This window comes from Oncorhynchus keta, chromosome 24, assembly GCF_023373465.1.
Source record: "Oncorhynchus keta strain PuntledgeMale-10-30-2019 chromosome 24, Oket_V2, whole genome shotgun sequence".
Classification (NCBI taxonomy): domain Eukaryota; kingdom Metazoa; phylum Chordata; class Actinopteri; order Salmoniformes; family Salmonidae; genus Oncorhynchus; species Oncorhynchus keta.
Genome location: NC_068444.1, coordinates 5,558,729 through 5,573,680, shown reverse-complemented (window position 1 = coordinate 5,573,680; position 14,952 = coordinate 5,558,729). Strand labels below are relative to the sequence as shown.

Below are 14,952 nucleotides of genomic sequence, written 5' to 3'. Positions count from 1 at the left end.
AACTTAAAAAGTCCCTGGAAGTATTCCTAGCTACCCCCAACGTTAAAGTCCCTGAATATTCCTAGCTACCCCAATGTTAAATATTCCTAGCTCTAACTAAACTTTAAAGTCCTGAAGTATTCCTAGCTACCCCAACGTTCTCTGAAGTGGGAAATAAATGACCTGAATTATGTCTAACTACCCCCGTTAAAGTATTCCTAAAGTCCTTTTACCCCAATGTTAAAGTAAGTTTAAAGTTGAGTAAATTTACTAAAGTCTTATAAAGTTGATTCCCTGAACGTTATGTCCCTAACTAGCTACCCCCAACGTTAAAAAGTCCCTGAAGTATTCCTAAAGTCCCTGAAGTATTCCTAGCTACCCCCAACGTTAAAGTCCCTGAAGTATTCCTAGCTACCCCGAAACGTTAAAGTCCCTGAAGTATTCCTAAAGTCCCTGAAGTATTCCTAAAGTCCCTGAAGTATTCCTAGCTACCCCAAAACGTTAAAGTCCCTGAAGTATTCCTAAAGTCCTTGAAGTATTCCTAGCTACCCCAACGTTAAAGTCCCTGAAGTATTCCTAGCTACCCCCAATGTTAAACGACCTACTTCTCCGCCTCAGGTCGTACCCTCTGGCTATCCCTCCTAAGCCTAGCTGAGCCGAACGCCTCATGAGCAGAGCTTTTGCTTTTTATTGATCTCTTTGTTTCCCATAGCTGGAAGGGCACAATATTTTCTCCAACCTGACTTCCAGTGAGTACGAGCAGGTGTTAGAGGTCATCCACAAGGCCATAATCGCTACAGATCTGGCGCTCTACTTCGGCAACCGCAAACAGCTAGCTGAGCTACTGAGCACTGGAGCACTGGACCTGGACAACCACCAACACAGGTTAGTGGTCACACACACACACACACACACACACACACACACACACACACACACACACACACACACACACACACACACACACACACACACACACACACACACACACACACACACACTGGACCGCAACAACCACCAACACAGGTTAGTGGTCATACACACACACACACACACACACACACACACACACACTGGACCCCAACAACCAGGTTAAATAAGAGCTTTCACACTTTCGCACTAAATAGCTGAACTGAACCAAGCCAAATCAGACCAAGCTTACTGAGCTGCCATGGTTACACATCCACTATGGTGACTGGAACCGTGCTGAACAGGTCAACGTGAAGAGAGAAAAAAAACTATTTAATCACGGTGGTTTGGGTCAGCATCACAGTGGTTTGGGTCAGCATCATGGTGGTTTGGGTCAGCATCATGGTGGTTTGGGTCAGCATCAAGGTGATTTGGGTCAGCATCACGGTGGTTTGGGTCAGCATCATGGTGGTTTGGGTCAGCATCATGGTGGTTTGGGTCAGCATCACTGTGGTTTGGGTCTGGTGGTTTGGGTCAGCATCACGGTGGTTTGGGTCAGCATCACAGTGGTTTGTGGTTTGGGTCAGCATCACGGTGGTTTGGGTCAGCATCACGGTGGTTTGGGTCAGCATCACAGTGGTTTGGGTCAGCATCACGGTGGTTTGGGTCAGCATCACAGTGGTTTGGGTCAGCATCACAGTGTTTTGGGTCAGCATCACGGTGGTTTGGGTCAGCATCACGGTGGTTTGGTCAGCATCACGGTGGTTTGGGTCAGCATCATGGTGGTTTGGGTCAGCATCACGGTGGTTTGGGTCAGCATCACAGTGTTTTGGGTCAGCATGATGGTCAGTTAGTCAGCATCTACGGTGGTTTGGGTCAGCATCACGGTGGTTTGGGACAGCATCACTCATTCTGTTTTGGGTCTGGAAATACAATGCATTAGGAAAGTATTCAGACCCCTTGTTTTGACTTGTTCAGCTCACGGTGGTTTGTTACATTACAGGCTTATTCTCAAACTGTGGTTTAAATCACATTTTTCCCTCACGGTGGTTTGGGTCAATCTACAGCATCACAGTGTTTTACCCCATAATGACATCACAACGGTGGTTTACCCAGCATAAGTGGTTTGGGTCAGCATCACAATCACACCAGCATAAGTGGTTTGAGCATCACAATACCCCATGGTTTGACATCACGGTGGTTTGGGTCAATACCAGCATCACTGGTTTGGGTCAGCGTCATGGTGGTTTGGGTCAATCACGGTGGTTTGGGTCAGCATCAACCCATCACAGTGTTTTGGGTCACATCACACAATCACCCCAGCATCAAGTGGTTTGGGTCACATCACAGTGGTTTGGGTCAGCATCACCCATCACGGGGTTTGGGACATCACAATCACGGTGGTTTGGGTCAGCCATGGTTTGACATCACTGGTTTAACCCATAATAATCACGGGGTTTGGGTCAGCATCATGGTGGTTTGGGTCAGCATCACCCATACGGTGGTTTGAGCATCACTGGTTTACCCCATGGTGGTTTGGGTCAAACGGTGGTTTGACATCACAGTGGTTTGGGTCTGCATCACCAGCATCAAGTGGTTTGACATCACAGCATCACAGTGGTTTGGGTCCCATAAGTGGTTTGACATCACAATCACGGGGTTTGGGTCAGCATAATAACATCACAATCAATCCCAGCGTCATGGTGGTTTGAGCATCACATGATTTGGGTCAGCATGACATCATAGAAAAGACTAACAGTCAGGGGACAACTACAATTCTCATGAGTCACAAATAGGACAGTATTCAGACCCCCTGACCCCATTTTGTTACATTACAGGCTTACAGCTTTTTTTCCTCATCAATACACCATAATGACATAATGACATCACATCACAATACCCCATAATGACATCACAATACCCCATAATAACATCACAATAACCCATAATGACATCACAATACCCCATAATGACATCACAATACCCCATAATGACATCACAATACCCCATAATGACATCACAATAACCCATAACATCACAATAATAAACATCACAATAACCCCATAATGACATCACAATGACCCCATAATGACATCACAATACCCCATAATGACATCACAATACCCCATAATGACATCACAATACCCCATAATAACATCACAATAACCCATAATGACATCACAATACCCCATAATAACATCACAATAACCCATAATGACATCACAATACCCCATAATGACATCACAATACCTCATAATGACATCACAATAACCCATAATAACATCACAATAACCCATAATGACATCACAATTCCCCATAATGACAAAGCAAAAACTGTTTTTTAGACATTTTTGCAAACGTAAAAAAAATAAATGAATGAAATATTACATTTACATAAGTATTCAGACCCTTTACTCAGTACTTTGTTGAAGCACCTTTGACAGTGATTACAGCCTTGAGTCTTCTTGGGTATGATGCTACAAGCTTTGCACACCTGTATTTGGGGAGGTTCTCTCTTCTCTGCAGATCCTCTCAAGCTCTGTCAGGTTGGATGGGGAGCGTCGCTGCACAGCTATTTTCAGGTCTCTCCAAAGATTTTCAATCAGGTTAAAGTCTTGGCTCTGGCTGGGTCACTCAAGGACATTCAGAGACTTTTCCCAAAGCCACTCCTGCGTTGTCTTGGCTGTGTGCTTAGGGTCGTGTGTAGATAGATGAGGGATTTTTATTTATTTAATCCATTTTAGAATAAGGCTGTATGTAACGTAACAAAATGTGGGAAAAATCAAGGGGTCTGAATACATTCGGAATCCACTGTAGATATAAATAAATCATAAATAAATCAAAACAAATACTTCTCTTTCCCCAGGGACCGTGTGATTGGTCTGATGATGACAGCATGTGACCTGTGTTCCGTTACCAAGCTGTGGTCAATCACGCGACTCACAGCCAATGATATCTACGCTGAGTTCTGGGCTGAGGTACAGTAGTATAACTCACCACACTCAACCACCTAAAGGGTTCTTTGTTTGTCCCCAAAAGAGAACCTTTTTAGGTTCCACGTAGAACACTTTGATGGTGAAAGGGTTCCACGTAGAACATTGTATTAGCGATTATTTTCAGAGGGTTATCCTATGGGGACAATTGAAGAACCCTTTGTAGTTCCAGGTAGCACCTTCTTTTCTAAGAGTGTACTACAATACTACTGTTGTAAAGAGTTCATCAATTCATTAATAACGAATTAATTATGAATGAATTATGAATGAATGGGTTATGAATGAATGGGTTATGAATTAATGGATTATGAATGAATGGGTTATGAATGAATTATGAATGAATGAATGGGTTATGAATTAATGAATGAATGGGTTATGAATGAATGAATGAATGAACGGATTATGAATGAATGGGGTATGAATTAATTAATTATGAATGAATGGGTTATGAATGAATGAATTATGAATGAATGAATGAATGGATTATGAATGAATGGGGTATGAATTAATTAATTATGAATGAATGGGTTATGAATGGATTATGAATGAATGGGTTATGAATGAATGGATTATGAATGAATGGATTATGAATGAATGAATTATGAATGAATGGGTTATGAATTAATTAATTATGAATGAATGGGTTATGAATGAATTATGAATGGATGGATTATGAATGAATGGGTTATGAATCGATTATGAATGAATGGGTTATGGATGGATTATGAATTAATGGATTATGGATGAATGAGTTATGAATAAATTGGTTATGAATTAATTGGTTATAGATGAATGGGTTATGAATGAATGGGTTATAAATGAATGGGTTATTAATGAATGGGTTATTAATGAATGGGTTATGAATTAATGGGTTTTGAATGAATGGGTTATTAATGAATGGGTTATGAATGAATGGGGTATGAATTAATGGGTTATCGGTGAATGGGTTATTATTGAATGGGTTATGAATTAATGGGTTTTGAATGAATGGGTTATTAATGAATGGGTTATGAATGAATGGGTTATTAATGAATGGGTTATGAATGAATGGGGTATGAATTAATGGGTTATCGGTGAATGGGTTATTATTGAATGGGTTATGAATTAATGGGTTTTGAATGAATGGGTTATTAATGAATGGGTTATGAATGAATGGGGTTTTGAATGAATGGGTTATTAATGAATGGGTTATGAATGAATGGGTAATTAATGAATGAGTTATGAATGAATGGGTAATTAATTAATGAGTTATGAATTAATGGGTTATGAATTATTGGGTTATTAATGAATGGGTTATGAATGAATGGGTTATGACAAAGGATCATCAGGTGTCACTGTTTTCCATCCTACCTCTTCTATCTTCCTCTTCTTCCTCCTCTCTTCCTCTCATCCCCTCTCCTCTCATCCTCTCCTCTTCTCTCTTCCTCCTCTCTTCCTCTCACCTCCTCTCCTCTTGTCCTCTCCTCTCCCTTCTCTCTTCCTCTCTTCCTCTCACCTCCTCTCCTCTCCAATAACTATTCTCTTCCTCTCACCTCCTCTCCTCTCCTCTTCCTCCTCTCTTCCTCTCATCCTCTCCTCTCCCTTCTCTCTTCCTCTCACCTCCTCTCCTCTCGTCCTCTCCTCTCCCTTCTCTCTTCCTCCTCTCTTCCTCTCATCCTCTCCCTCCTCTCTTCCTCTCACCTCCTCTCCTCTCATCCTCTCATCTCCCTTCCCTCTTCCTCTCACCTCCTCTCCTCTCATCCTCTCCTCTCCCTTCTCTCTTCCTCTCACCTCCTCTCCTCTCATCCTCTCCTCTCCCTTCTCTCTTCCTCCTCTCTTCCTCTCATCCTCTCCTCTCCCTTCTCTCTTCCTCTCACCTCCTCTCCTCTCATCCTCTCATCTCCCTTCCCTCTTCCTCTCACCTCCTCTCCTCTCATCCTCTCCTCTCCCTTCTCTCTTCCTCTCACCTCCTCTCCTCTCGTCCTCTCCTCTCCCTTCTCTCTTCCTCCTCTCTTCCTCTCATCCTCTCCTCTCCCTTCTCTCTTCCTCTCACCTCCTCTCCTCTCGTCCTCTCCTCTCCCTTCTCTCTTCCTCCTCTCTTCCTCTCGTCCTCTCCTCTCCCTTCTCTCTTCCTCTCACCTCCTCTCCTCTCATCCTCTCCTCTCCCTTCTCTCTTCCTCTCACCTCCTCTCCTCTCGTCCTCTCCTCTCCAATAACTATTCTCTTCCATTCCTCTTCGCTTCCTCCTCTCATCCTCTCCCTTCCCCTCCTCTCCCTTCTCTCTTCCTCTCTTCCTCTCCTCTCTTCCTCTCACCTCCTCTCCTCTCTTCCTCCTCTCTTCCTCTCCCTTCCTCTCCTCTCTTCCTCTCGTCCTCTCCTCTCATCCTCTCCTCTCACCTCCTCTCCTCTCTTCCTCCTCTCTTCCTCTCCCTTCCTCTTCTCTCTTCCTCTCACCTCTCCTCTCGTCCTCTCCTCTCACCTCCTCTCCTCTCATCCTCTCCTCTCCCTTCTCTCTTCCTCTCACCTCCTCTCCTCTCATCCTCTCCTCTCCCTTCTCTCTTCCTCTCTTCCTCCTCTCTTCCTCTCACCTTCTCTCTTCCTCTCACCTCTCCTCTCGTCCTCTCCTCTCACCTCCTCTCCTCTCGTCCTCTCCGCTCCCTTCTCTCTTCCTCTCACCTCCTCTCTTCCTCCTCTCTTCCTCTCATCCTCTCCTCTCCCTTATCTCTTCCTCTCACCTCCTCTCCTCTCGTCCTCTCCTCTCCAATAACTATTCTCTTCCATTCCTCTTCGCTTCCTCCACTTCTTCCTCTCCTTCCCTTATTCTGCTTCCTCCTCCTCTCCTTTTCCTCTCCCTTCCTCTCCTCCTCCTCCTCCTCCTCTCCTCCTCCTCTCCCTTCCTCTCCTCCTCCTCCTCCTCCTCCTCCTCCTCCTCCTCCTCCTCCTCCCCCTCCTCCTCCTCCTCCTCCTCCTCCTCCTCCTCCTCCTCCTCCTCCTCCTCCTCTCCCTTCCTCTCCTCTCTCTTCTCCTCCTCTCCTCCTCCTCCTGCTCTCTTCTACAGGGGGATGAGATGAAGAAGATAGGTATACAGCCCATCCCTATGATGGACAGAGATAAGAAGGAAGAGGTTCCTCAGGGGCAGGTAAGAACTACACACACACACACACTAAGAACATTACCTAGGCTGCGTCTCATTCTGGCAAGATGTGCTCCTTGTTCCCGCCCCTTTACTGACCTGAGACAGGTGTAGGTGGAAACAACAGCTCCACTCCACTTAGTTTACATCAGGTTGCTTTCCCATCCAGTCCCATCAGATCTGTGGACTTTTTGTTAGGTCATTGTCGGAAGACATTGTTGTTCTTATCCAACCACATGCATTCTCCTCGTCTGTTTCTGTAGGTGGGGTTCTACAATGCTGTTGCACTCCCATGTTACACCACCTTATCTGAGCTCTTCCCCCCTTCTGGCCCTCTTCTACAAGCCTGCAAGTGAGTAACATACAATACACCAACCACATAGACTATACATTACATAGACTACACACACCATATATTACATAGACTACACACACCATATATTACATAGACTACACACACCATATATTATATAGACTACACACACCATATATTACATAGACTACACACACCATATATTACATAGACTACACACACCATATATTACATAGACTACACACACCATATATTACATAGACTACACACACCATATATTACATAGACTACACACACCATATATTACATAGACTACACACACCATATATTATATAGACTACACACACCATATATTACATAGACTACACACACCATATATTACATAGACTACACACACCATATATTATATAGACTACACACCATATATTACATAGACTACTTACCATATATTACATAGACTACACACCATATATTACATAGACTACACACACCATATATTATATAGACTACACACACCATATATTACATAGACTACACACCATATATTATATAGACTACACACACCATATATTACATAGACTACTTACCATATATTATATAGACTACACACACCATATATTACATAGACTACACACCATATATTACATAGAATACACACACCATATATTACATAGACTACACACACCATATATTACATAGACTACACACACCATATATTATATAGACTACACACCATATATTACATAGACTACACACACTATATATTACATAGACTACACACCATATATTACATAGACTACACACCATATATTACATAGAATACACACACCATATATTACATAGACTACACACACCATATATTACATAGACTACACACACCATATATTATATAGACTACACACCATATATTACATAGACTACACACACCATATATTACATAGACTACACACACCATATATTATATAGACTACACGCACCATATATTACATAGACTACACACCATATATTACATAGAATACACACACCATATATTACATAGACTACACACACCATATATTACATAGACTACACACCATATATTACATAGACTACACACACCATATATTATATAGACTACACACCATATATTACATAGACTACACACACTATATATTACATAGACTACACACCATATATTACATAGACTACACACACCATATATTACATAGACTATACACACCATATATTACATGTACTACTTACCATATATTACATAGACTACACACCATATATTATATAGACTACACACCATATATTATATAGACTACTTACCATATATTATATAGACTACTTACCATATATTATATAGACTACACACCATATATTATATAGACTACTTACCATATATTATATAGACTACTTACCATATATTATATAGACTACTTACCATATATTATATAGACTACACACCATATATTACATAGACTACACACCATATATTACATAGACTACACACCATATATTACATAGACTACACACACCATATATTACATAGACTACTTACCATATATTATATAGACTACTTACCATATATTACATAGACTACACACACCATATATTACATAGACTACTTACCATATATTACATAGACTACACACCATATATTACATAGACTACACACACCATATATTACATAGACTACACACACCATATATTACATAGACTACACACCATATATTACATAGACTACACACCATATATTACATAGACTACACACCATATATTACATAGACTACACACACCATATATTACATAGACTACTTACCATATATTATATAGACTACTTACCATATATTACATAGACTACACACACCATATATTACATAGACTACTTACCATATATTACATAGACTACACACCATATATTACATAGACTACACACACCATATATTACATAGACTACTTACCATATATTATATAGACTACTTACCATATATTACATAGACTACACACACCATATATTACATAGACTACTTACCATATATTATATAGACTACACACCATATATTACATAGACTACACACCATATATTATATAGACTACACACCATATATTACATAGACTACACACACCATATATTATATAGACTACACACACCATATATTACATAGACTACACACACCATATATTACATAGACTACACACACCATATATTACATAGACTACTTACCATATATTATATAGACTACACACACCATATTTTATATAGACTACACACCATATATTATATAGACTACACACCATATATTATATAGACTACACACACACACACACACACACACACACACACACACACACACACACACACACACACACACACACACACACACACACACACACACACACAGTCTTCCTACTGGCCTTTTGATCCTAGTATGATTGTTTTTCCACAGGGAGAACCTTGGCCAGTGGGAGAAGATAGTGAATGGAGAGGAGGAGGACAGTGGAGTGAGAGGAGTGTGGGCTCCGTCAGAGCCTGTTGACCCCAGGATAGATCCTGTTGACCCCAGGGCAGAGCCTGTTGACCCCAGGGCAGAGCCTGTTGACCCCAGGATAGAGCCTGTTGACCCCAGGATAGATCCTGTTGACCCCAGGGCAGAGCCCGTTGACCCCAGGGCAGAGCCTGTTGACCCCAGGGCAGAGCCTGTTGACCCCAGGGTAGAGCCCGTTGACCCCAGGGCAGAGCCTGTTGACCCCAGGATAGATCCTGTTGACCCCAGGGCAGAGCCCGTTGACCCCAGGGCAGAGCCTGTTGACCCCAGGGCAGAGCCTGTTGACCCCAGGGTAGAGCCCGTTGACCCCAGGGCAGAGCCTGTTGACCCCAGGATAGATCCTGTTGACCCCAGGGCAGAGCCCGTTGACCCCAGGGCAGAGCCTGTTGACCCCAGGGTAGAGCCTGTTGACCCCAGGGCAGAGTCCGTTGACCCCAGGGCAGAGCCTGTTGACCCCAGGGTAGAGCCTGTTGACCCCATTGTAGAGCCTGTTGACCCCATTGTAGAGCCTGTTGACCCCAGGATAGAGCCTGTTGACCCCATTGTAGAGCCTGTTGACCCCATTGTAGAGCCCAGCATGGAGGAACCATCTAACTCTGACTCAGGCCCTGTAAAGGTGGACAACTGACTAGTAGTGAAGCCACTGCTCGCCCTCACTACCACGCAAGTCAATACGCCCTCACTACCACACGCCCTCACTACCACACGCCCTCACTACCACACGCCCTCACAATGTCCCCTGCCAGCAGGTATGTGTACTTCCTGTCTGGACTTCCTGTGTCAGCGACTCAATTCCTTCTGCAACAGGAAGGGGCGGGAAACATGCGTAGGGACGAGGGAAGATGATTGGTGGATTTACTGACAAGGGGATTCTTTTCAGAAACACACAGTTACCTCATTGGGTGAGGGAGGAGAGGAGGTAACACAGACGTTGTCACCACTCCCGTAGACACGGACGGAGGACCGCAGGGGTGTGTTCATTAGGCACCAAACGCAAACAAACTGCCCGAAACAGGGAGAGACTACCTGGACCGGTCCAATAAGAAACAGTTGTTTTACGATTTCCGTTGCAAAATGTTTTGCACTGATGAATACAGCCGAGTGGGGATTCGGCACCAATCACTGGATCCACCATCCACCTGATCCACCATCCACCTGATCCACCAACCACCTGATCCACCAACCACCTGATCCACCAACCACCTGATCCATCAATCACCGGATCGACCAGTCACCGGATCCACCTGATCCACCATCCACCTGATCCACCAACCACCTGATCCACCAACCACCTGATCCACCAACCACCTGATCCATCAATCACCGGATCGACCAGTCACCGGATCCACCAGTCACCAGATCCACCAGTCACCAGATCCACCAACCACCTGATCCACCAACCACCTGATCCACCAACCACCTGATCCACCAACCACCTGATCCACCAACCACCTGATCCACCAACCACCTGATCCACCAACCACCTGATCCAGCAACCACCTGATCCACCAACCACCTGATCCAGCAACCACCTGATCCACTCCACTTCTTGGGAACCAGTCACCTGATCCACTCCACTTCTTGGGAACCAGTCCAGATCTTTCTGAATCGATCTGTATGTCTGCGTTTTTGTTTGTTTTGATTTGATTTTAATGTTAATCCAATTTGATTGTTTATTTTGGCTGGTTTGTTTTATGTTCTGGATATGCAGAGGCCTTAGTCTTTACACTCTAGACCTTTATATAAAAAGGCAAGAGGTGAAATGTGGACTGTTGTGTTTGTTGGTTCTGACTTTATGAAACAGTAGCCTATCTCATAAAGCACTACTTTTGACCAGGGCCCAACATAACTAATACAAATTCCTGTTCACTTCTGGACAAATGATCTCCCTGTAGGACCTGGTCAAAGGTAGTGCACTCTGGAGGAGATATGATACCAGTTGGGGTCGCAGCCTATTGAAATGGTACTGTTTGTTTGCTTGCTCTGGTAGACTGAATGATTTATTCCATACCAAACTACTTGGAAGGAGGTTTAAAAAAAAGAGAGACAAGAAAGAATGTTTATCATGTTGTCGAAAAGAATCCTCTAGAATGTCTTCTAGAATGTTTATCATGTTGTCGAAAAGAATCGTCTAGAATGTCTTCTAGAATGTTTATCATGTTGTCGAAAAGAATCCTCTAGAATGTCTTCTAGAATGTTTATCATGTTGTCGAAAAGAAGCCTCCAGAATGTCTTCTAGAATGTTTTTTGTCACTTTGAGCAAAAAAATAATGTTTTTGGAGTACTTGAATGAAGACATACAGAACAGACATATTATTCTATTCAGAGATGGAAAAACAGAGCAGAAATCCCCTCACGGGGTCTTATTATCAAAGCACAGACAGACTAAATGTGACCCAGCGGGGCTGAGTTAGATAATGTTAACACTTAGCTGGCCGTGTCACACGAAAGTCACAATGTTCCATGCAGAATTGGCCCCTAGACCTGGGTTCAAACAACATTTCAAATAATTTCAAATATTTTATCTGGGCTTGATTGAGCTTGCCTGGCATAATGGAATAAATTGAGGAGTTGCAAGTTTAAACCCCGCCCATCTATGCAGACTAAAGCAATCACTAAAAGTATTTGAAAGATTTCAAATAGTATTTGAACCCAGGTCTGCACCCCACCACCGTGCTATCAGCCACGGGTGTTGCCACAGGAACCTGCAACTGACTACAAGTCAGTCTTTTGTCTGATTAGTGGAACCCAGAGCCATGGGCAATCAGTCTTTAGGTTCTAGAACACAGAACCATGGGCAATCAGTCTTTTAGGTTCTAGAACACAGAACTTTGGGCAATTGGTCTTTTAGGTTCTAGAACACAGAACCATGGACAATCAGTCTTTTAGATTCTAGAACACAGAACCATGGGCAATCAGTCTTTAGGTTCTAGAACACAGAACCATGGGCAATCAGTTTTAGTCTGTTTTTAGGCTTTCCTTGTAGCCTGGTCCCAGATCTGTTTGCACTATCTTACCAACTAGAACAGCTCCTGAGTCAAGTCCAATGGCTGTTCTCTGCACAGAGTTCTTAACACACAGGAGGAGCAGGACAGACACACATTGATACAGTATTTATAAAAAATCTATAGATATCGATTGATAGCCAGAACATTGTCAAGATGGCCGACATAAGGAGTGCGATCTTTCTTTTCATTGCTTTACCCATTATGCCATTCACATACAGGTATCATTTATAACTTGAAAACAAATATTTTGTGAAAAATAGTATATACCTCAATAACCTGAGATCGACAGTCATGTTCTTTGATATTTCCCTGACTACTTCCTGTTGTATTCATAAAGCCGTTGAGATACAGTAAATTAATATGATTTAATATGATTTAATATTTAATATGATTTACCCCAGTGGATAAAATGTCAAGATGTGATTTTTTACCCACTTTTTTTTGCAAAGTTGTTTGCAATTCTCTGCAATTCAAACTGTTTTTGTGAAGAGCTGAGGGATGGGTCTGTAGAAATGAAACCACTCTCAATATAAGCAAAGACAGCTATATATGCAAGGGACTGACCACCCATGATATCAAAAGGATAGCATTAGCCATGTTTTGAGGCTATACAGTAAGATAAGCTAAAATGTTGGTTCTGATAAGGGTACTTACAGTTGAACTAAGCTCATGAGCCATTTACAAGTAATATTCGTAAAGGATCAATGCATATACAGTCGCTTCGGAAAGTATTCAGACCCCTTAACTTTTTCCACATTTTGATATGTTACAGCCTTATTCTAAAATGTATTAAATTAAAGCAAATTGTCAGCAATCGACACACAATAGTCTATAATGAAAACCCAAAACTTAAAAAAAAAACATTTTTGAAAATGTATCAATAATAAAAACAGATACCTTATTTATATAAGTATTCAGACCCTTCGCTATGATACTCAACATTGAGCTCAGGTGCATCCTGTTTCCATTGATCATCCTTGAGATGTTTATACAACTTGATTGGAGTCCACCTGTGGTAAATTCAATTGATTGGACATGATTTGGAAAGGCACAAACCTGTCTATACTGTTAGGTCCCACAGTTGACAGTGCATGTCAGAATAAAAACCAAGCCATGAGGGACATGATTGTGTCAAGGCACATATCTGGGGAAGGGTACCAAAACATTTCTGCAGCATTGAAGGTTCCCAAGAACACAGTGGCCTCCATCGTTCTTAAATGGAAGAATTTTGGAACCACCAAGTCTCTTCCTAGAGCTGGCGGCCCGGCCAAACTGAGCAATCGGGGGAGAAGGGCCTTGGTCAGGGAGGTGCCCAAGAACCCGATGGTCACTCTGACAGAGCTCTAGAGTTCCTCTGTGGAGATGGGAGAACCTTCCAGAAGCACAACCATCTCTGCAGCACTCCACCAATCAGGACTTTATAGTAGAGTGGCCAGACGGAAGCCACTCCTCAGTAAAAGGCACATAATAGCCCACTTGGAGTTTGCCAAAGGCACCTAAAGACTCTCAGACCATAAGAAACAAGATTCTTTGGTCTGATGAAACCAAAATTGAAGTCTTTGGCCTGAATGCCAAGCATCACTTCTGGAGGAAACCAGGCACCATCCCTACGGTGAAGCATGGTGGTGGCAGCATCATGTCTGGAGGAAACCAGGCACCATCCCTACGGTGAAGCATGGTGGTGGCAGCATCATGTCTGGAGGAAACCAGGCACCATCCCTACGGTGAAGCATGGTGGTGGCAGCATCATGTCTGGAGGAAACCAGGCACCATCCCTACGGTGAAGCATGGTGGTGGCAGATCCATGTAGAGGCGGCAGGGTAGCCTAGTGGTTAGAGCGTTGGACTAGTAACCGGAAGGTTGCGAGTTCAAACCCCCGAGCTGACAAGGTACAAATCTGTCGTTCTGCCCCTGAACAGGCAGTTAACCCACTGTTCCCAGGCCGTCATTGAAAATAAGAATATGTTCTTAACTGACTTGCCTGGTTAAAGGTAAAAAATAAAATAAAATGTTGTGGGGAATGTTTTTCAGCGGCAGGGACTGGGAGACTAGTCGGGATCGAGGGAAAGATGAACGGAGCAAAGTACAGAGAGATCCTTGATGAAAA

At 42.9% G+C, this 14,952-nt stretch overlaps 1 protein-coding gene and 1 long non-coding RNA gene across 2 annotated transcripts in view; one reads left to right on the top strand and one right to left on the bottom strand.

The window, feature by feature from the left end:
- LOC127911325 (cAMP and cAMP-inhibited cGMP 3',5'-cyclic phosphodiesterase 10A-like) overlaps nt 1-10,473 on the top strand; it is a 279,068-nt gene extending 268,595 nt beyond the window's left edge. The window contains 5 exon segments of the mRNA XM_052477545.1: nt 692-864; nt 3,755-3,866; nt 6,919-6,999; nt 7,257-7,345; nt 9,739-10,473. Coding sequence (XP_052333505.1) covers nt 692-864; nt 3,755-3,866; nt 6,919-6,999; nt 7,257-7,345; nt 9,739-10,465 — 1,182 coding nt within the window. The 3' untranslated portion in view covers nt 10,466-10,473.
- Nucleotides 10,474-10,965: 492 nt separating this feature from the next.
- Nucleotides 10,966-11,695, bottom strand: LOC127911326 (uncharacterized). Its single transcript, XR_008077862.1, has 3 exons — nt 11,226-11,695; nt 11,098-11,145; nt 10,966-11,040 (listed from the first exon to the last, which is right to left on the bottom strand). It is a non-coding gene; the product is annotated as an uncharacterized LOC127911326 (long non-coding RNA).
- Nucleotides 11,696-14,952: the final 3,257 nt, after the last annotated feature.